The 23,445-nt window shown below is 41.5% G+C and overlaps 2 protein-coding genes and 2 long non-coding RNA genes across 5 annotated transcripts; all 4 read right to left on the bottom strand.

Moving 5' to 3' along the window:
• Window positions 1-7,317: 7,317 nt before the first annotated feature.
• On the bottom strand, window positions 7,318-13,507 carry LOC116403826. The gene is made up of 3 exons (XM_031885453.1): window positions 13,291-13,507; window positions 7,742-8,134; window positions 7,318-7,610 (listed from the first exon to the last, which is right to left on the bottom strand). The coding sequence occupies exons 2-3, from the start codon at window positions 7,770-7,772 to the stop codon at window positions 7,318-7,320; spliced, it is 324 nt and encodes a 107-aa protein (XP_031741313.1). The 5' UTR covers window positions 7,773-8,134; window positions 13,291-13,507.
• A 1,456-nt stretch (window positions 13,508-14,963) lies between these two features.
• On the bottom strand, window positions 14,964-20,862 carry LOC116404046. Its single transcript, XM_031886221.1, has 2 exons — window positions 20,211-20,862; window positions 14,964-15,023 (listed from the first exon to the last, which is right to left on the bottom strand). Exons 1-2 carry the CDS (start codon window positions 20,785-20,787, stop codon window positions 14,974-14,976), a joined length of 627 nt encoding a protein of 208 aa, XP_031742081.1. The 5' UTR covers window positions 20,788-20,862; the 3' UTR covers window positions 14,964-14,973.
• LOC116404048 lies at window positions 15,592-16,597 on the bottom strand. Its single transcript, XR_004216977.1, has 2 exons — window positions 16,066-16,597; window positions 15,592-15,971 (listed from the first exon to the last, which is right to left on the bottom strand). It is a non-coding gene; the product is annotated as an uncharacterized LOC116404048 (long non-coding RNA).
• A 1,068-nt stretch (window positions 20,863-21,930) lies between the features above and the next one.
• LOC116404047 lies at window positions 21,931-23,149 on the bottom strand. Of its 2 annotated transcripts, XR_004216975.1 has the most exons (4): window positions 23,032-23,149; window positions 22,864-22,936; window positions 22,729-22,778; window positions 21,931-21,948 (listed from the first exon to the last, which is right to left on the bottom strand). It is a non-coding gene; the product is annotated as an uncharacterized LOC116404047 (long non-coding RNA). The 2 variants fall into 2 exon arrangements; XR_004216976.1 differs by lacking the exons at window positions 21,931-21,948; window positions 22,729-22,778 and having other exon boundaries at window positions 22,780-22,936.
• Window positions 23,150-23,445: the final 296 nt, after the last annotated feature.

Here is a 23,445-nt window from a genome sequence, read left to right as displayed (position 1 = left end):
ACAACTCCCGTGCTTACCGTACATGATGGTTCAGAAAGTTTCGTAATTTATAGTGATGCTTTTAGGAAAGCTTAAAAGGTATTATGATTCAACAAGTTAAAGTAGTTGCTTGTACTCCTCGTCAGTTGAAGAGTCATGAGGAAAATTGTCCAACTTATGATATGAAATTGACAGTTGTGGTTTTTACATTAATGATTTGAAGGCACTATATGTATGATGAAAAGATATAGATATTTTCTAACCAAAAGAGTATAAAATACTTCTTCACTCAAAAGAAGTTGAGTATGAGATAGCAAAGATGGTTTCAGTTAGTAAATGACTATGATTGTGAGATTTTGTACCATCTAGGTAAGGCGAATGTGGAAGTTGGTGCTCTTCGTAGAAAAGTATCACATTTTGACAGCACTCATTACTAGACAGGTACCATTACATCGAGACTTGGAGAGAGCTGAGATTGCAGTGTCTGTGGGGAGAGTCACCTCACAGCTAGCTCAATTAACGGTGCAACCGACTCTGAGGCACAAGATTGTTGATGCTCAGAGTAATGATCCTTATTTGATGGAGAGACGTCGCCTTGTTGAAACAGGGCAGACTGATGAGTTCTCCATATCCTCTGATGGTGGGTTGATGTTTGAGAGACGTTTATGTGTGCCAGCGAACAGTACAGTTAAGATTGACTTACTAGATGAAGCCCATAATTCCCCATTTTCCATGCATCCTGGTAGCACGAAAATGTATCAGGATCTAAAACGATTTTATTGGTGGCGGAATATGAAAGAGAAGTGGCGGAATTTGTTAGTAAGTGTCTAGTATGTCAGCAAGTTAAGGCACCTAGACAGAAACCAGCAGGTTTATTACAACCTTTAAGTGTGCCAGAGTGGAAGTGGGAGAATGTGTCGATGGATTTTATTTCAGGGCTGCCTAAGACCCTGAAGGGTTTCACAGTGATTCTGGTTGTCATAGACAGGCTTACAAAATCGGCACATTTTGTACCAGGAAAATCCACTTATACTGCTAGTAAGTGGGCAGAGTTGTATTTAACTGAGATTGTGAGACTGCATGGAGTGCCTGTATCGATTGTTTCTGATAGGGATGCACGGTTTACTTCCAAGTTTTGGAAGGGACTTCAGACTGCTATGGGTACGAGATTGGATTTCAGTACAGCCTTTCATCCACAGACTGATGGTCAAACTGAACGTTTGAACCAAGTTTTAGAGGATATGCTACGAGCTTGTGTTATAGAGTTTCCAGGTAGTTGGGACTCTCATCTACATTTGATGGAGTTTGCTTATAACAACAGTTTCCAGGCTACCATCGGTATGGCACCATTTGAGGCTTTATATGGCAAATGTTGTAGAACCCCTGTTTGTTGGAGTGAGGTTGGTGAACATAGATTGATGGGACCTGAATTAGTTCGGTCTACTAATGAGGCTATTCAAAAGATTAGAGCACGTATGCAAACAGCGCAGAGTAGACAGAAGAGTTATGCGGATGTACGGCGAAAAGACCTTAAGTTCGATGTGGGAGAAAAGGTATTCTTGAAGGTAGCACCTATGAAGGGTGTTATGCGTTTTGAGAAGAAAGGAAAGTTAAGTCCTCGTTTTGTTGGACCATTTGAGATCTTAGAGAGGGTTGGTGTTGTGGCGTATCGCTTGGCATTACCACCATCTCTCTCTGCAGTTCATAATGTTTTTCATGTTTCGATGTTGAGGAAGTATGTGGCCGATACGTCTCATGTAGTGGACTATGAACCCTTGGAGATTGATGAGCATTTGAGCTATGTAGAACAACCTGTGGAGATTCTGGCTAGAGAGGTAAAGATGCTTCGTAATAGAAGCATTCCATTAGTAAAGGTTTTGTGGCGGAATCATCGAATTGAAGAGGCGACATGGGAGCGAGAGGAAGAGATGAGGACTCGTTATCCAGAGTTATTTCAGGAGTAAAACTTTCGAGGACGAAAGTTTCTTAAGGAGGAAGAATGTAATGCCCCAAAGGTATGTATATATATATATTTGTTTTTAATTATATATATATATATATATATTTTTATACTTAATTTAAATAAAAAGAAAAGAAAAGAAAAGAATATATTTTTCCTTCCTTCTTCCTCTCGCGCGAGCGCCGCACACAACCCCTCCCTCATTTTTCTTTTCTTCTCCTTCCGGTACCCTAGCAGCCGCCCACCCATTTCCCTATTCTTCTTCCCGTCCTGCCGCAGCCAACCGCAGCCAGCCGCCCCATCCGTTCGCACAGCAACCGCCGTCGGCCATCTCCATCTTCTCTTTTCCTCTCCGTTCCGTCCAAACCCAGCCGGACGTCGCTGCAACCATCGGCCAGTTCGCGAGGCAGCCGTACGCGTCACCTTGACTCTCCGGCCATCTGTATACGGTCTCTCCGTCGCACGTCATCTCTTCGCAAAGCCACTGCTCGATTTCTTTCGCGAAGATTTCGGTAAGTTGCAAAAAGATTCACATTGGGTTGAATTTAAATGACTGATGCGTTGAAGAGAATTATTGAGAAATTGTCTTAATGTTTAGGTTCGTTCTTCATAGACTTCAACGTGGTTAAGGAGCTTAACAAATTTGAAGGTAAGGGATTTTCTACTGGACTCACTTATGATTGTGAATTGTATGTCTGAATGATTATCTCTGACTGAGTAAAGATGTTGAGATGATACATATGTATATACACGTATGGGTGTAGATTCGGTGTTGAATGTATACTGTGGATTGACTGAAAATATATATATGCATATGAATTGAAGTAGACTTAATGTTGAATGCATATTGTGATTGTCATGGAATATATATATATGTGGGTGGATGTGGACAGGACGAAAATTGTAGATTATGCTTGTATGAGATGCAGATGCGATCTTGTGATTGTCGTTTAGATTGGGTGTCGTTACGCTAAAGTATGACTGTGTGCTGGTGATCTGAGGGGTGTATTGACTGTATAGTTTGATTGACTGACGTATTAGTATATTATTGAGAGACATATGACTAAAGTGAGATAAGTTGACTGTTAGGACGTTGAGAGAAAGAACTCTATGTTTTGAAGTATCTGAAAGATGGGTTGAATGGAATGAGGGGATAAATTGTTAGGTTGTATTGGGATGATTACCTTGTAGGTGTCCCACGGGATCACCAATTTATTTTGCACCTTCGGGAACATTTGACTGATATGTGTTCTGCAGAACACTTGACTGATATGTACGTCCCTCGGGGCGTCAGACTGATATGTACGTCCTTCGGGGCGTTAGACTGAGATGTGTATCCTACGGGATCACAAGACTGCGACTGTACAGGGTGTCCCAATAGAACTTTAACAATTTATTTTCCCCTGACGAGACCAGTAGAGGGTCTCTTACTGAGTATTGTTATACTCACCCTTCTTATGTTTAATTTTCAGGCAAAGGAAATAAAGGTGGCAAACCGGCGAGGGGCAGGAAGGAAGCGTGATTGCCATAGGAAATGTGTTATTTTGCTTCCGCTTATGATTTCTTTTAAGGTTTAAGATGTACTAAAACTTAGTTTACAAACTTTTATTTGTAAATAGTGTTATTGTTAAGTTTTCTTGAATATTTGAAAATCAGGCCTGACATGTTTTGTTTTTAAATTGACTTATGTTTCAATTTGTATCAACCAAAGTCTTTTGTCAAAAATTAACGACCTCGACTTACCCAGAAAAGTTGGGTCGTTACAGTTAGCTCCACTACATATAGAGTTAGGAGGTACAAGTGGTGGAGTGGTTCTTCTTTCTTTCCAAAAACTTTGATTTCTTCTTTGCGCATGTTTTCCTTTAGTTCCATTCATTATTCTTTAGCATGTTTTTCTTTAGTTCCATTCATTATTCTTGCGACTGCACGCATGAGTTGGGAAGTTGTGTTAGCCTTAAGGATCAATCGATATATGCGATTGAGCACCGACATCGCACCAAATTTTGCTTTCAAATCATTGGTTTGATACGGTACAACGTTGATCAACATTTGTATTTGCAATAATTTGAAAGCAAAATCATGATCAAATCTGGAAAACTTAAGGTCCACGACACTATTAATCACCATCTTCAAACCAAACATATCAAATTAGTTTATCCAAATCATATCCGTTTATTCAAAACATACAAGTAACTGAGTTTATAAATATTCATTTAACATTTTAGCACGTATGTAAATCCTTCACGTAAAAGATAATTTAGTGACAATCTTCGTATTTTTTAAGGAAACTATTTTCATGGTATTTACATTAAAATATTTTAATCGAGACTTTCATAACGAAATAAAATGTATTAGCTAGAAGCTAGTTTTTTTTTTTATTTATTTAACATAGTATAAAAAATAAAAATGTTGAAGCTCGAAGAATATGGATGTATAACTTTATTCTTTCATAATTTCTTTTATTACATCTTCATTTCATATTGAATCAAATGAATTGGGTATCGGTGATTATTCTAGCAAGAGGGGAGGGTAGTTCCACATTGAGAGATGATTTTTTTGGTGGTAGGAGATTGTAAATAAGATTGGAACGTTGGATTTTTTTTGTATTGACAATAACATGATCTATGCTTCCTCACCATGTCACAACAAGATGATGATGGCGATGTTGACGTAGTGTATGCCCACATACATACTCTCATCTCATTTGGGTCGCATGTCGCTGCATTTGCCAACTGAGCTTCTTTTACAAATACTGCTAACAGCAGTACTAAAAGAAAAAATCTTGTGATGGAAGAAACTTTATTCATTCTAGATGGTTTTAAAAATGACAGTAATATGTTATGAAAGATAGGCAAAATGATTGTATTGTATTGGGTAAATGATCCAACAAATATTTTATAGACTCGTATCAAGGAACGTTCATTTTTATTTTTAAGGAAAATCGTTTGCTCCAGCCTTTTGGCTATCTATGTGCTATGTATTTTTGGATTATTTGTTAATTGTTTGTTTTTCTAGACAATTAGTATTATTATTTGTTAGTTGTTAATTTGCTTATTTTAATTATTTGGTTGTTAACATTGCTCTACCCACATCAATCTAGAAACGTGAGTGTTGAACACATACTCAACACCTAGACTATTAAAGTGGACCATAGTCAGCAGCAGTTGCTCTAGCGAATTAACTTGAAAAAAGATCGTATCCCATATTCAGCTACGATACCAGGCATAGGCAGTTGACCCATCAACACCTGGTATGACCTTCACTCAAATGTGGACATGGAGTCAACTTAGTACAATGAACAACACCAATGTTTTGCATGACAACAAAACTTAGAAAATAAACAGTCGTAACACTCGACATACTTTGCTTTTAATGCTTAGTACCTCTATTAAGATGATATCTTGCTTTTATAAGTCATAATCATCTAACAACCACGTGGTCTACGTCTCATGCATCATAGCTTAAGAAATTGTAACATACTTATGTGAAATACATATTTTATAGAAAAAATATTTTCCGAAAACTTAAACATCTTTAATCACTTACTACACAAAGTTTGGTTTCCATTTTCTTTCCCCTATATAACGCCTACTCCAAATTCCAGAATACTTGAGTTCTCATAACACCTATAGGCAGACAAATTTCGTCGTCCAAATTTATCCTAAATAAATTACCGAATCATACACCTAGCACTAGACTTAGTGGTAAGTTTAGATCGAACTGAGGGAGCACACTAATTTTGCAAAAAAACTAGTTTTCAAAGTAAATTATAAAGAGAGTGTAAGTTAAAGAAGCTTGATGTCAAAAAAGTCTAGCTTAAGATATATTGATCTTTTTCTATCCAAAGAATTTATTCATCGAGCTATCATCATTTGTCTATATGCAACTTTTGTGGGGAATTACTATCACTGTGCTGATTTATAATTAATAATTTACTAGAGTTGGTATTATTTTGATGGTTATAATGATAAATTTAATTCATTAACCAATATAGATCTGAAACATCAATCAATCGTTGTCTAATCCCATCTCTTAAAAATCATATGTGTCCATAAAGCAAAAAAACAAGTTATAATCTCAATCGATCTTAAAGGATGAGAGAGACATCTTAGTTAGCTCCACTACATATAGAGTTAGGAGGTACACAACTTCCTTACGAGAACAATCAATACTAGCATGATTAGTAGCTAGCCAATCCATACCTAAAATTACATCAAAGTCACGCATATCTAATACCAACAAGGTTACGTCCAGCACACGACCAGCTATCTCAATTTCACATGCTTTAATCTTTTCCTTAGACAACATAATTTCTCCAGACGGTGTAGACACTGACAAAACATAGTCTAAGGGTTCCACTTCTAAGCATGCATGTGTCACAAAAAGCGATGAAATAAATGAATGAGAAGATCCCGAGTCAAACAAGGTCAAGGCAAAATGCCCTAACACTGGTAATGTACCTGTCACTACTGTGCCGGCCTTCTCTGCCTCTAATCTATTAGTGGCAAAGATTGTACCCCGCTGTGGAGGTCTCTCTCCCTGACTGCTCGATCCAGCCCCAGTAGATCTCAAGGGACACCTATCAGCCATGTGTCCCTCTTGCTTGCACTTATAACAGACTCTCGTTCCCATCAAACAACGACCCAGGTGGCGTTTCCCACACGTATTACATACTGGCCTCTCTTGAGTAGTGTCTCCTGCACCGCTAGAACTCTGCTGGAAACTGCGAAAAGAATCACCTGGTCTCATGTTCCTCTGAGGAACTCCTACAGTTCTCTGCTCTACTTTTCTCTTTTGACCGACGGCGATCCCTTATTAAAGCTCCTTGGCTGTCTTTCATCCTTCCCAATACTCATATCCACTGCCAGACGCAGTGCTTCAGCTTGGGTAGTGGGCTTTAGTGCTCGCACAAAACCCCTAATTTCATCTCTCAATCCTTGACGAACCTATCAGCTCTAGCCTGCTCATTACTAACAAGCTCAGGGGCAAAACGTGACAGCATATCAAACTCCTGGTCGTACTCCTCGACTGTCATATATCCTTGCTTCAACTCCAAGAATTCCTGGCTTTTGGCGTCTCTAAGGTTAGCCGAGAAAAACTTGGTATAGAAGCAGTTCTTAAACTGATCCCAGGTAATTTGCCTCACATCTCCACCTAGCATGCGCATTGTAGTCCTCCACCAGATAATGCCTCTGTCCCTCAGTAGAAAAGCAGCAGACTGAACTCTGTGCTCCTCGGGACATCTCATGTAATTAAATATGGTTTCCACAGAGGACAACCACATTTCAGCTTTAGTAGGATCCTCCAGTGACCCATCAAACGTCTGAGGGTCATACTTCCGAAAGTCCCTCAAATGTTTCGCCTCAGCAGAAAGTTGGTTAGGTAATTCTTGTGCAGGAGGGGCTGCTGTGCAGGGGAACTACAGGTGCAGGTGGGACTGCAGGTGCCTGCTGGTTTTGAGCTATGGCTGTCATAAGTTCTGTAAACCTCTGCTCCATGTGAGCAGACAGTGCATCAAACTCGACGTGAGTCACGGGTGCAGCAGGAATTCGATGTTCAGCTTGACCCTCAGTAGGCTGATTACGACCTACTCCTCTACCTCGGCCTCCTGCTCCTCTACCTCGGCCTCTACGACCTCCTCTACGTACTTCTTCCCTTGGCGGCATAATTCCTATTATCCACCAACAACACTCTTTAACAAAATCTTAATCATAAACATAAGCAAGTCTTTATCGTCATGCAATCTAGTTTAATTTAGGCAAGGTCATGCAAATAAACCATACATATAAGCATCAAGCATACCTGACGAGAGACGAAGGGTTGCGTTAGCCATAGGAACACAAAAACATAGACTTACATCGTAAGTCAGTCTACAGAACCTAAAACTTAGGCTCTGATACCAACTGTAACGACCCAACTTTTCTAAGTAAGTGGAGGTCGTTATTATTTTTGAGAAAAGACTTTGGTTGATACAAATTGAAACATAAGTCAATTTAAAAACAAAACATGCCAGGCCTGATTTTCAAATATTCAAGAAAACTTAACAATAACACTATTTACAAATAAAAGTTTGTAAACGAAGTTTTAGTACATCTTAAACCTTAAAAGAAATCATAAGCGGAAGCAAAATAACACATTCCCTATGGCAATCACGCTTCCTGCCCCTCGCCGGTTTGCCACCTTTATTTCCTTTGCCTGAAAATTAAACATAAGAAGGGTGAGTATAACAATACTCAGTAAGAGACCCTCTACTGGTCTCGTCAGGGGAAAATAAATTGTTAAAGTTCTATTGGGACACCCTGTACAGTCGCAGTCTTGTGATCCCGTAGGATACACATTTCAGTCTAACGCCCCGAAGGACGTACATATCAGTCTAACGCCCCGAGGGACGTACATATCAGTCAAGTGTTCTGCAGAAACACATATCAGTCAAATGCTCCCGAAGGTGCAAAATAAATTGGTGATCCCGTGGGACACCTACAAGGTAAACATCCCAATACAACCTAACAATTTATCCCCTCATTCCATTCAACCCATCTTTCAGATACTTCAAATCACAAAGTCCTTTCTTTCAACATCCTAACAGTCAACTTATTTTACTACAATCATATGTCTGTCAATAAAATGCTAATACATCAGTCAATCCACTATACAGTCAAGTCAATACACCCCTCAGTTCACCAGCACAAACCACAGTTCAGTATAATCCACATCCAACCGAAACAAATTCACTAGTTCACATCCAATCTTTATACAGCACAATCTATTAATATCATCATGTACACATAAGCATAATTTCAGTCATTCACATGTATACTTTCGGCAATCCACATCAATTCACACATCAATGTATATAATATGTTTCCAGTCAAATACAACATACACTAAACATTTAGTCTGCAATCAAACATGTACATCTTAATCATCATCCATACAGTCCAACACAACTCAAAAACTTTAGGTGAGTCCAGTAGAAAATCCCTTACCTCAAGGTTATGTAAGTTTTTCAATCGGGCTAAATTCAATAAGACAAATTCCAAGTAGAATGAAGCAACAATTCCAATGAAGCTCACGTTGGAACTTAGATATCTAAGCACGACCTCTTCAGTATCACCTTAAAATCAGCATTACCCAAATCAATTAACCAGTTTTTAAAACTTACTAGCCAAGAACAATATTACTATATCCACAATACCAATCAACTCACAACTTGGAGGTCAAATCCACGATTAGAAGGCAGAATTCACGCCGCGACGTTTTGCAAACGAAGGCAGAAGGGTTTTGGATTTTTTTTTTTTTTAATAAGAGCTAGTCGGCCGCCGTCGATAACAGGTGGAGCGGCGGAGCTTCGCGAAACAGGACGGACGATGACTTCAGGCGAGTGCAGCGGCGACGGCGGGACGAGGAGAAGAGATCGGACAGCGATGGATCTGGGTTACGGCGAACTACAAGGTGAAGCACGAGCGGCGGCGAGGACCTGGACGGCTCGGCAATGCAGATCTGGACGACGATTTGCTTTCCGAGGGAGGCACGACGGTTGTGAGCGGAGAGGCACGACGGTTACAGGCGGATGGGCGCGGCGGTTTAGATCCGAAGAAGAAAAGAGGGATGGGTTTTCGTTTTCGGCTTGGTCTGATCGTCGACGTCGAACGAAAGAGGAAGAAAAGAGAAGAAGGGGCGGCGGTTGCTGGCTGCGAACGGAAGGAGACGGAAGGGAGAAGAGAAAAGAGAAAGGAAAAGAGAAGAGAACGGGGGGGGGGGGGGCTGTGCAGCGCGCGAGAGAGAGAGAGAGATAAATTTCTTTTTCTTGTCTTTTTATTTAAATTAAATATAAATAAATATATATATATATAATATATATATATATATATATATATATATATATATATATATAATAAAAACAAATATATATATATATATACACCTTTGGGGCATTACATTCTTCCCTCCTTAAGAAACTTTCGTCCTCGAAAGTTTTACTCCTGAAATAACTCTGGATAACGAGTCCTCATCTCTTCCTCTCGCTCCCATGTCGCCTCTTCAATTCGATGATTCCGCCACAAAACCTTTACTAATGGAATGCTTCTATTACGAAGCATCTTTATTTCTCTAGCCAGAATCTCCACAGGTTGTTCTACATAGCTCAAATGCTCATCAATCTCCAAGGGTTCATAGTCCACTACATGAGATGTATCGGCCACATACTTCCTCAACATCGAAACATGGAAAACATTATGAACTGCAGAGAGAGATGGTGGTAATGCCAAGCGATACGCCACAACACCAACCCTCTCTAAGATCTCAAATGGTCCAACAAAACGAGGACTTAACTTTCCTTTCTTCTCAAAACGCATAACACCCTTCATAGGTGCTACCTTCAAGAATACCTTTTCTCCCACATCGAACTTAAGGTCTTTTCGCCGTACATCTGCATAACTCTTCTGTCTACTCTGCGCTGTTTGCATACGTGCTCTAATCTTTTGAATAGTCTCATTAGTAGACCGAACTAATTCAGGTCCCATCAACCTATGTTCACCAACCTCACTCCAACAAACAGGGGTTCTACAACATTTACCATACAAAGCTTCAAATGGCGCCATACCGATGGTAGCCTGGAAACTGTTGTTATAAGCAAACTCCATTAAATGTAGATGAGAGTCCCAACTACCTGGAAACTCTAGAACACAAGCTCGTAGCATATCCTCTAAAACTTGGTTCAAACGTTCAGTTTGACCATCAGTCTGTGGATGAAAGGCTGTACTGAAATCCAATCTTGTACCCATAGCAGTCTGAAGTCCCTTCCAAAACTTGGAAGTAAACCGTGCATCCCTATCAGAAACAATCGATACAGGCACTCCATGCAGTCTCACAATCTCAGTTAAATACAACTCTGCCCACTTACTAGCAGTATAAGTGGATTTTCCTGGTATAAAATGTGCCGATTTCGTAAGCCTGTCTATGACAACCAGAATCACTGTGAAAACCCTTCAGGGTCTTAGGCAGCCCTGAAATAAAATCCATCGACACATTCTCCCACTTCCACTCTGGCACACTTAAGGGTTGTAACAAACCTGCTGGTTTCTGTCTAGGTGCCTTAACTTGCTGACATACTAGACACTTACTAACAAATTCCGCCACTTCCTTTTCATATTCCGCCACCAGTAAAATCGTTTTAAATCCTGATACATTTTCGTGCTACCAGGATGCATGGAACATGGGGAATTATGGGCTTCATCTAGTAAGTCAATCTTAACTGTACTGTTCGCTGGCACATAAACGTCTTTCAAACATCAACCCACCATCAGAGGATATGGAGAACTCATCAGTCTGCCCTGTTTCAACAAGGCGACGTCTCTCCATTAAATAAGGATCACTACTCTGAGCATCAACAATCTTGTGCCTCAGAGTCGGTTGCACCGTTAATTGAGCTAGCTGTGAGGTGACTCTCCCCACAGACACTGCAATCTCAGCTCTCTCCAAGTCTCGATGCAATGGTACCTGTCTAGTAATGAGTGCTGCCGAATGTGATACTTTTCTACTAAGAGCATCAGCCACAACATTCGCCTTACCAGGATGGTACAATATCTCACAGTCATAATCTTTTACCAACTCGAGCCACCTTCGCTGTCTCATATTCAACTCCTTCTGAGTGAAGAAGTACTTTAGGCTCTTTGGTCAGTAAAGATTTGTATCTTTTCACCGTACAAGTAATGTCTCCATATCTTCAATGCAAAAACCACTGCTGCCAACTCCAAATCATGTGTGGGGTAGTTCTGCTCGTGACTCTTCAACTGACGAGAGGCATAAGCAACCACCTTACCTTTCTGCATCAAAACACAACCCAGTCCTTTCTTGGAAGCATCACTGTAAATCACAAAACTTCCAGATCCATCTGGTACCGTAAGGACCGGTGCAGTAACTAACCTTTGCTTAAGTTCTGAAAACTATCCTCACAAGCTGGACTCCAAACAAACGGAGTTCCCTTCCTTGTCAACTGAGTCAAAGGAGTAGCCAAACGTGAAAAATCCTCCACAAACCTCCGGTAGTACCCTGCTAAACCCAGAAAACTACGAACCTCACTAACTGTAGAGGGTCGAGACCAACTGGTAACCGCTTCTATCTTTGCAGGGTCTACTGAAACTCCCTCACTGGAAACCACATGACCAAGAAAAGCCACCTGCTTCAACCAAAATTCGCACTTCGAGAACTTAGCATACAGTTTATTGACTCGAAGAGTCTCTAACACCTTATGTAAGTGTTCCTCATGTTCGGCTTCAGTCTTGGAATAAACCAAAATATCATCAATGAAGACTATCACAAAAGTGTCCAAGAAATCCTTAAACACCCTGTTCATCAAATCCATAAATACAGCAGGTGCATTAGTCAAACCAAAAGACATTACTATGAATTCATAATGTCCATACCTCGAACGAAAAGCAGTCTTAGGAATATCACGGTCTCTAATCCTCAACTGGTGATAACCTGACCGTAAGTCAATCTTAGAGAACACCGTGGCTCCCTGTAACCGATCGAACAAATCATCGATTCTGGGTAAAGGATATCTGTTCTTGACTGTTACTTTATTCAACTCTCTATAGTCAATGCAAAGACGCATCGACCCATCCTTCTTCTTCACAAACAATACTGGTGCACCCCAAGGTGACACACTAGGTCGAATAAAGCCTTTATCAAGCAATTCCTGTAACTGTACCTTCAGTTCTTTCAACTCAGTAGGAGCCATCCTATAAGGGGCTCTAGAAATAGGAGTAGTGTTTGGCTCCAACTCAATGGCAAAATCAACCTCTCTATGTGGCGGTAGTCCTGGAAGATCTTTTGGAAATACATCTGGGTAGTCTCTTACCACAGGTTCTGAAGTTAAAGAAGTCTCACCTTCCCTAGTATCCACCACACTTGCCAAAATACTCCAAGTACCCTGGCTGAGTAGTTTACTAGCTTTCATAGCTGAGATTACTTTAGGCAGTACTACTGTTCCTACCCCTTGAATTTAAAGCTAGATGCAGTAGGGGGACTGAACACAACTTCCTTACGAGAACAATCAATACTAGCATGATTAGTAGCTAGCCAATCCATACCTAAAATTACATCAAAGTCACGCATATCTAATACCAACAAGGTTACGTCCAGCACACGACCAGCTATCTCAATTTCACATGCTTTAATCTTTTCCTTAGACAACATAATTTCTCCAGACGGTGTAGACACTGACAAAACATAGTCTAAGGGTTCCACCTCTAAGCATGCATGCGTCACAAAAAGCGATGAAATAAATGAATGAGAAGATCCCGAGTCAAACAAGGTCAAGGCAAAATGCCCTAACACTGGTAATGTACCTGTCACTACTGTGCCGGCCTTCTCTGCCTCTGATCTATTAGTGGCAAAGATTGTACCCCGCTGTGGAGGTCTCTCTCCCTGACTGCTCGATCCAGCCCAGTAGATCTCAAGGGACACCTATCAGCCATGTGTCCCTCTTGCTTGCACTTATAACAGACTCTCGTTCCCATCAAACAACGACCCAGGTGGCGTTTCCCACACGTATTACATACTGGCCTCTCTGAGTAGTGTCTCCTGCACCGCCAGAACTCTGCTGGAAACTGCGAAAAGAATCACCTGGTCTCATGTTCCTCTGAGGAACTCCTACAGTTCTCTGCTCTACTTTTCTCTTTTGACCCGACGACGATCCCTTATTAAAGCTCCTTGGCTGTCTTTCATCCTTCCCAATACTCATATCCACTGCCAGACGCAGTGCTTCAGCTTGGGTAGTGGGCTTTAGTGCTCGCACAAAACCCCTAATTTCATCTCTCAATCCCTTGACGAACCTATCAGCTCTAGCCTGCTCATTACTAACAAGCTCAGGGGCAAAACGTGACAGCATATCAAACTCCTGGTCGTACTCCTCGACTGTCATATATCCTTGCTTCAACTCCAAGAATTCCTGGCTTTTGGCGTCTCTAAGGTTAGCCGAGAAAAACTTGGTATAGAAGCAGTTCTTAAACTGATCCCAGGTAATTGCCTCACATCTCCACCTAGCATGCGCATTGTAGTCCTCCACCAGATAATGCCTCTGTCCCTCAGTAGAAAAGCAGCACACTGAACTCTGTGCTCCTCGGACATCTCATGTAATTAAATATGGTTTCCACAGAGGACAACCACATTTCAGCTTTAGTAGGATCCTCCAGTGACCCATCAAACGTCTGAGGGTCATACTTCCGAAAGTCCCTCAAATGTTTCGCCTCAGCAGAAAGTTGGTTAGGTAATTCTTGTGCAGGAGGGGGCTGCTGGTGCAGGGGGAACTACAGGTGCAGGTGGACTGCAGGTGCCTGCTGGTTTTGAGCTATAGCTGTCATAAGTTCTGTAAACCTCTGCTCCATGTGAGCAGACAGTGCATCAAACTCGACGTGAGTCACGGGTGCAGCAGGAATTCGCTGTTCAGCTTGACCCTCAGTAGGCTGATTACGACCTGCTCCTCTACCTCGGCCTCCTGCTCCTCTACCTCGGCCTCTACGACCTCCTCTACGTACTTCTTCCCTTGGCGGCATAATTCCTATTATCCACCAACAACACTCTTTAACAAAATCTTAATCATATAACATAAGCAAGTCTTTATCGTCATGCAATCTAGTTTAATTTAGGCAAGGTCATGCAAATAAACCATACATATAAGCATCAAGCATACCTGACGAGAGACGAAGGGTCGCGTTAGCCATACACAAAAACATAGACTTACATCGTAAGTCAGTCTACAGAACCTAAAACTTAGGCTCTGATACCAACTGTAACGACCCAACTTTTCTAGTAAGTCGAGGTCGTTATTATTTTTACAAAAGACTTTGGTTGATACAAATGAAACGTAAGTCAATTTAAAAACAAAACATATGTCAGGCCTGATTTTCAAATATTCAAGAAAACTTAAAATAACACTATTTACAAATAAAAGTTTGTAAACTAAGTTTTAGTACATCTTAAACCTTAAAAGAAATCATAAGCGGAAGCAAAATAACACATTCCTATGGCAATCACGCTTCCTTCCTGCCCCTCGCCGGTTTGCCACCTTTATTTCCTTTGCCTGAAAATTAAACATAAGAAGGGTGAGTATAACAATACTCAGTAAGAGACCCTCTACTGGTCTCGTCAGGGGAAAATAAATTGTTAAAGTTCTATTGGGACACCCTGTACAGTCGCAGTCTTGTGATCCCGTAGGATACACATTCAGTCTAACGCCCCGAAGGACGTACATATCAGTCTAACGCCCCGAGGGACGTACATATCAGTCTAACGCCCCGAGGGACGTACATATCAGTCAAGTGTTCTGCAGAAACACATATCAGTCAAATGCTCCCGAAGGTGCAAAATAAATTGGTGATCCCGTGGGACACCTACAAGGTAAACATCCCAATACAACCTAACAATTTATCCCCTCATTCCATTCAACCCATCTTTCAGTTACTTCAAATCACAAAGTCCTTTCTTTCAACATCCTAACAGTCAACTTATTTTACTACAATCATATGTCTGTCAATAAAATGCTAATACATCAGTCAATCCACTATACAGTCAAGTCAATACACCCCTCAGTTCACCAGCACAAACCACAGTTCAGTATAATCCACATCCAACCGAAACAAATTCACTAGTTCACATCCAATCTTTATACAGCACAATCTATTAATATCATCATGTACACATAAGCATAATTTCAGTCATTCACATGTATACTTTCGGCAATCCACATCAATTCACACATCAATGTATATATATATGTTTCCAGTCAAATACAACATACACTAAACATTTAGTCTGCAATCAAACATGTACATCTTAATCATCATCCATACAGTCCAACACAACTCAAAAACTTTAGGTGAGTCCAGTAGAAAATCCCTTACCTCAAGGTTATGTAAGTTTTTCAATCGGGCTAAATTCAATAAGACAAATTCCAAGTAGAATGAAGCAACAATTCCAATGAAGCTCACGTTGGAACTTAGATATCTAAGCACGACCTCTTCAGTATCACCTTAAAATCAGCATTACCCAAATCAATTAACCAGTTTTTAAAACTTACTAGCCAAGAACAATATTACTATATCCACAATAACCAATCAACTCACAACTTGGAGGTCAAATCCACGATTAGAAGGCAGAATTCACGCCGCGACGTTTTGCAAACGAAGGCAGAAGGGTTTTGGATTTTTTTTTTTTAATAGTAGCTAGTCGGCCGGCGTCGATAACAGGTGGAGCGGCGGAGCTTCGCGAAACAGGACGGACGATGACTTCAGGCGAGTGCAGCGGCGACGGCGGGACGAGGAGAAGAGATCGGACAGCGATGGATCTGGGTTACGGCGAACTACAAGGTGAAGCACGAGCGGCGGCGAGGACCTGGACGGCTCGGCAATGCAGATCTGGACGACGATTTGCTTTCCGAGGGAGGCACGACGGTTGTGAGCGGAGAGGCACGACGGTTACAGGCGGATGGGCGCGGCGGTTAGATCCGAAGAAGAAAAGAGGGATGGGTTTTCGTTTTCGGCTTGGTCTGATCGTCGACGTCGAACGAAAGAGGAAGAAAAGAGAAGAAGGGGCGGCGGTTGCTGGCTGCGAACGGAAGGAGACGGAAGGAGAAGAGAAAAGAGAAAGGAAAAGAGAAGAGAACGGGGGGGGGGGGGGGGCTGTGCAGCGCGCGAGAGAGAGAGAGAGATAAATTTCTTTTTCTTGTCTTTTTATTTAAATTAAATATAAATAATATATATATATATATATATATATATATAATATATATATTATATATATAAAATAAAAAAACAAAAATCATATATAATATATACACCTTTGGGGCATTACATTCTTCCCTCCTTAAGAAACTTTCGTCCTCGAAAGTTTTACTCCTGAAATAACTCTGGATAACGAGTCCTCATCTCTTCCTCTCGCTCCCATGTCGCCTCTTCAATTCGATGATTCCGCCACAAAACCTTTACTAATGGAATGCTTCTATTACGAAGCATCTTTATTTCTCTCTAGCCAGAATCTCCACAGGTTGTTCTACATAGCTCAAATGCTCATCAATCTCCAAGGGTTCATAGTCCACTACATGAGATGTATCGGCCACATACTTCCTCAACATCGAAACATGGAAAACATTATGAACTGCAGAGAGAGATGGTGGTAATGCCAAGCGATACGCCACAACACCAACCCTCTCTAAGATCTCAAATGGTCCAACAAAACGAGGACTTAACTTTCCTTTCTTCTCAAAACGCATAACACCCTTCATAGGTGCTACCTTCAAGAATACCTTTTCTCCCACATCGAACTTAAGGTCTTTTCGCCGTACATCTGCATAACTCTTCTGTCTACTCTGCGCTGTTTGCATACGTGCTCTAATCTTTTGAATAGCCTCATTAGTAGACCGAACTAATTCAGGTCCCATCAACCTATGTTCACCAACCTCACTCCAACAAACAGGGGTTCTACAACATTTGCCATACAAAGCCTCAAATGGTGCCATACCGATGGTAGCCTGGAAACTGTTGTTATAAGCAAACTCCATCAAATGTAGATGAGAGTCCCAACTACCTGGAAACTCTAGAACACAAGCTCGTAGCATATCCTCTAAAACTTGGTTCAAACGTTCAGTTTGACCATCAGTCTGTGGATGAAAGGCTGTACTGAAATCCAATCTCGTACCCATAGCAGTCTGAAGTCCCTTCCAAAACTTGGAAGTAAACCGTGCATCCCTATCAGAAACAATCGATACAGGCACTCCATGCAGTCTCACAATCTCAGTTAAATACAACTCTGCCCACTTACTAGCAGTATAAGTGGATTTTCCTGGTACAAAATGTGCCGATTTCGTAAGCCTGTCTATGACAACCAGAATCACTGTGAAACCCTTCAGGGTCTTAGGCAGCCCTGAAATAAAATCCATCGACACATTCTCCCACTTCCACTCTGGCACACTTAAGGTTGTAACAAACCTGCTGGTTTCTGTCTAGGTGCCTTAACTTGCTGACATACTAGACACTTACTAACAAATTCCGCCACTTCCCTTTTCATATTCCGCCACCAATAAAATCGTTTTAGATCCTGATACATTTTCGTGCTACCAGGATGCATGGAAAATGGGGAATTATGGGCTTCATCTAGTAAGTCAATCTTAACTGTACTGTTCGCTGGCACACATAAACGTCTCTCAAACATCAACCCACCATCAGAGGATATGGAGAACTCATCAGTCTGCCCTGTTTCAACAAGGCGACGTCTCTCCATCAAATAAGGATCATTACTCTGAGCATCAACAATCTTGTGCCTCAGAGTCGGTTGCACCGTTAATTGAGCTAGCTGTGAGGTGACTCTCCCCACAGACACTGCAATCTCAGCTCTCTCCAAGTCTCGATGCAATGGTACCTGTCTAGTAATGAGTGCTGCCGAATGTGATACTTTTCTACTAAGAGCATCAGCCACCACATTCGCCTTACCAGGATGGTACAATATCTCACAGTCATAATCTTTTACCAACTCGAGCCACCTTCGCTGTCTCATATTCAACTCCTTCTGAGTGAAGAAGTACTTTAGGCTCTTATGGTCAGTAAAGATTTGTATCTTTTCACCGTACAAGTAATGTCTCCATATCTTCAATGCAAAAACCACTGCTGCCAACTCCAAATCATGTGTGGGGTAGTTCTGCTCGTGACTCTTCAACTGACGAGAGGCATAAGCAACCACCTTACCTTTCTGCATCAAAACACAACCCAGTCCTTTCTTGGAAGCATCACTGTAAATCACAAAACTTCCAGATCCATCTGGTACAGTAAGGACCGGTGCAGTAACTAACCTTTGCTTTAAGTTCTGAAAACTATCCTCACAAGCTGGACTCCAAACAAACGGAGTTCCCTTCCTTGTCAACTGAGTCAAAGGAGTAGCCAAACGTGAAAAATCCTCCACAAACCTCCGGTAGTACCCTGCTAAACCCAGAAAACTACGAACCTCACTAACTGTAGAGGGTCGAGACCAACTGGTAACCGCTTCTATCTTTGCAGGGTCTACTGAAACTCCCTCACTGGAAACCACATGACCAAGAAAAGCCACCTGCTTCAACCAAAATTCGCACTTCGAGAACTTAGCATACAGTTTATTGACTCGAAGAGTCTCTAACACCTTATGTAAGTGTTCCTCATGTTCGGCTTCAGTCTTGGAATAAACCAAAATATCATCAATGAAGACTATCACAAAAGTGTCCAAGAAATCCTTAAACACCCTGTTCATCAAATCCATAAATACAGCAGGTGCATTAGTCAAACCAAAAGACATTACTATGAATTCATAATGTCCATACCTCGAACGAAAAGCAGTCTTAGGAATATCACGGTCTCTAATCCTCAACTGGTGATAACCTGACCGTAAGTCAATCTTAGAGAACACCGTGGCTCCCTGTAACTGATCGAACAAATCATCGATTCTGGGTAAAGGATATCTGTTCTTGACTGTTACTTTATTCAACTCTCTATAGTCAATGCAAAGACGCATCGACCCATCCTTCTTCTTCACAAACAATACTGGTGCACCCCAAGGTGACACACTAGGTCGAATAAAGCCTTTGTCAAGCAATTCCTGTAACTGTACCTTCAGTTCTTTCAACTCAGCAGGAGCCATCCTATAAGGGGCTCTAGAAATAGGAGTAGTGTTTGGCTCCAACTCAATGGCAAAATCAACCTCTCTATGTGGCGGTAGTCCTGGAAGATCTTTTGGAAATACATCTGGGTATCTCTTACCACAGGTTCTGAAGTTAAAGAAGTCTCACCTTCCCTAGTATCCACCACACTTGCCAAAATACTCCAAGTACCCTGGCTGAGTAGTTTACTAGCTTTCATAGCTGAGATTACTTTAGGCAGTACTACTGTTCCTACTCCCTTGAATTTAAAGCTAGATGCAGTAGGGGGACTGAACACAACTTCCTTACGAGAACAATCAATACTAGCATGATTAGTAGCTAGCCAATCCATACCTAAAATTACATCAAAGTCACGCATATCTAATACCAACAAGGTTACGTCCAGCACACGACCAGCTATCTCAATTTCACATGCTTTAATCTTTTCCTTAGACAACATAATTTCTCCAGACGGTGTAGACACTGACAAAACATAGTCTAAGGGTTCCACCTCTAAGCATGCATGCGTCACAAAAAGCGATGAAATAAATGAATGAGAAGATCCCGAGTCAAACAAGGTCAAGGCAAAATGCCCTAATACTGGTAATGTACCTGTCACTACTGTGCCGGCCTTCTCTGCCTCTGATCTATTAGTGGCAAAGATTGTACCCCGCTGTGGAGGTCTCTCTCCCTGACTGCTCGATCCAGCCCCAGTAGATCTCAAGGGACACCTATCAGCCATGTGTCCCTCTTGCTTGCACTTATAACAGACTCTCGTTCCCATCAAACAACGACCCAGGTGGCGTTTCCCACACGTATTACATACTGGCCTCTCTTGAGTAGTGTCTCCTGCACCGCCAGAACTCTGCTGGAAACTGCGAAAAGAATCACCTGGTCTCATGTTCCTCTGAGGAACTCCTACAGTTCTCTGCTCTACTTTTCTCTTTTGACCCGACGACGATCCCTTATTAAAGCTCCTTGGCTGTCTTTCATCCTTCCCAATACTCATATCCACTGCCAGACGCAGTGCTTCAGCTTGGGTAGTGGGCTTTAGTGCTCGCACAAAACCCCTAATTTCATCTCTCAATCCCTTGACGAACCTATCAGCTCTAGCCTGCTCATTACTAACAAGCTCAGGGGCAAAACGTGACAGCATATCAAACTCCTGGTCGTACTCCTCGACTGTCATATATCCTTGCTTCAACTCCAAGAATTCCTGGCTTTTGGCGTCTCTAAGGTTAGCCGAGAAAAACTTGGTATAGAAGCAGTCTTAAACTGATCCCAGGTAATTGCCTCACATCTCCACCTAGCATGCGCATTGTAGTCCTCCACCAGATAATGCCTCTGTCCCTCAGTAGAAAAGCAGCACACTGAACTCTGTGCTCCTCGGACATCTCATGTAATTAAATATGGTTTCCACAGAGGACAACCACATTTCAGCTTTAGTAGGATCCTCCAGTGACCCATCAAACGTCTGAGGGTCATACTTCCGAAAGTCCCTCAAATGTTTCGCCTCAGCAGAAAGTTGGTTAGGTAATTCTTGTGCAGGAGGGGCTGCTGGTGCAGGGGGAACTACAGGTGCAGGTGGGACTGCAGGTGCCTGCTGGTTTTGAGCTATGCTGTCATAAGTTCTGTAAACCTCTGCTCCATGTGAGCAGACAGTGCATCAAACTCAACGTGAGTCACGGGTGCAGCAGGAATTCTGTTCAGCTTGACCCTCAGTAGGCTGATTACGACCTACTCCTCTACCTCGGCCTCCTGCTCCTCTACCTCGGCCTCTACGACCTCGGCCTCTACGACCTCCTCTACGTACTTCCCTTGGCGGCATAATTCCTATTATCCACCAACAACACTCTTTAACAAAATCTTAATCATAACATAAGCAAGTCTTTATCGTCATGCAATCTAGTTTAATTTAGGCAAGGTCATGCAAATAAACCATACATATAAGCATCAAGCATACCTGACGAGAGACGAAGGGTCGCGTTAGCCATAGGAACACAAAAACATAGACTTACATCGTAAGTCAGTCTACAGAACCTAAAACTTAGGCTCTGATACCAACTGTAACGACCCAACTTTTCTAAGTAAGTCGAGGTCGTTAATTTTTAACAAAAATTTGTTGATACAAACGAAACGTAAGTCAATTTAAAAACATTTATGTCAGGCCTGATTTTCAAATATTCAAGAAAACTTAAAATAACACTATTTACAAATAAAAGTTTGTAAACTAAGTTTAGTACATCTTAAACCTTAAAAGAAATCATAAGCGGAAGCAAAATACACATTTCCTATGGCAATCACGCTTCCTTCCTGCCCCTCGCCGGTTTGCCACCTTTATTTCCTTTGCCTGAAAATTAAACATAAGAAGGGTGAGTATAAATACTCAGTAAGAGACCCTCTACTGGTCTCGTCAGGGGAAAATAAATTGTTAAAGTTCTATTGGGACACCCTGTACAGTCGCAGTCTTGTGATCCCGTAGGATACACATTCAGTCTAACGCCCCGAGGGACGTACATATCAGTCTAACGCCCCGAGGGACGTACATATCAGTCAAGTGTTCTGCAGAAACACATATCAGTCAAATGCTCCGAAGGTGCAAAATAAATTGGTGATCCCGTGGGACACCTACAAGGTAAACATCCCAATACAACCTAACAATTTATCCCCTCATTCCATTCAACCATCTTTCAGTTACTTCAAAACATAAAGTTCTTTCTCTCAACGTCCTAACAGTCAACTTATCTCACTTAGTCATATGTCTGTCAATAATATACTAATACGTCAGTCAATCAAACTATACAGTCAATACACCCCTCAGTTCACCAGCACAAACCACAGTTCAGTATAATCCACATCCAACCGAAACAAATTCACTAGTTCACATCCAATCTTTATACAGCACAATCTATTAATATCATCATGTACACATAAGCATAATTTCAGTCATTCACATGTATACTTTCGGCAATCCACATCAATTCACACATCAATGTATATATATGTTTCCAGTCAAATACAACATACACTAAACATTTAGTCTGCAACCAAACATGTACATCTTAATCATCATCCATACAGTCCAACACAACTCAAAAACTTTAGGTGAGTCCAGTAGAAAGTCCCTTACCTCAAAGTTGGGGAAGCTTCTTCAATCTACTAAATCCAATGAATCAAATCCTAAACATAATCAATCATAAAATCAACATCTTTCTAAATAGTTTCAACCATTCAAATTACCCCATATGTAAATTCCACAACTTACCCAAGAAGTGGAAAATCAAGTCCACTTCAACCTTTTGGAAAATCAAGGATTCGCTCACTGAATCAAGATGTACCTTCAAGAATTAAGCATTTCGCCAACAATTAAATCCAGTGGCAGCATTCAACAAAAACCAAGAACCAACAAAAAAAAACCATAACTTGTTCTTACCCAAATATGAGCCCAATGGTTCACGGCGAGGCAAAAATGACAATCAAGAACGAATCAAGCGGCTGTAAATAGAGCAACACTGAATGCGACTCAACTGGAAAAGAAAATCGGCTTCAAATCGCGACTCAACTGGAAAAGAAAATCGGCTTCAAATCGTAACTCCGTCTTACAACGAGCAGAAGAACGTTGACTTGATAGGGGACACGTAATTTAGGAAGAGATCGACTTGGATCCGCGGCGGGAAGAAAACGGAGGAGAAAGGAACAGGCACGGCGATGCAGATCTGGACGACTACTGCAAGGTGACGCGTACGGCACTTCACGAACCGGCTGACGGTTGCAGCGACGGATCTGGGTTTGGACGGAACGGAGAGGAGAAGAGAAGATGGAGATGGCCGGAGGCGGTTGCTGTGCG

Source organism: Cucumis sativus, chromosome 5 (genome assembly GCF_000004075.3).
Source record: "Cucumis sativus cultivar 9930 chromosome 5, Cucumber_9930_V3, whole genome shotgun sequence".
Classification (NCBI taxonomy): Eukaryota; Viridiplantae; Streptophyta; class Magnoliopsida; order Cucurbitales; family Cucurbitaceae; genus Cucumis; species Cucumis sativus.
This window is presented reverse-complemented; position numbering and strand designations above follow the sequence as displayed.

Bases quoted from the DNA above. Each gene is read 5' to 3' on its own strand.
- LOC116403826 (XM_031885453.1), bottom strand. From the start codon at position 7,772: ATGGCTAACGCAACCCTTCGTCTCTCGTCAG. The intron at 7,611-7,741 runs GTATGCTTGATG...GGTGGATAATAG, and splicing joins AACCCTTCGTCTCTCGTCAG to GAATTATGCCGCCAAGGGAA.
- LOC116404046 (XM_031886221.1), bottom strand. From the start codon at position 20,787: ATGACAGTCGAGGAGTACGACCAGGAGTTTGATATGCTGTCACGTTTT. The intron at 15,024-20,210 runs GTACATTACCAG...TTTAATTTTCAG, and splicing joins GGCCGGCACAGTAGTGACAG to GCAAAGGAAATAAAGGTGGC.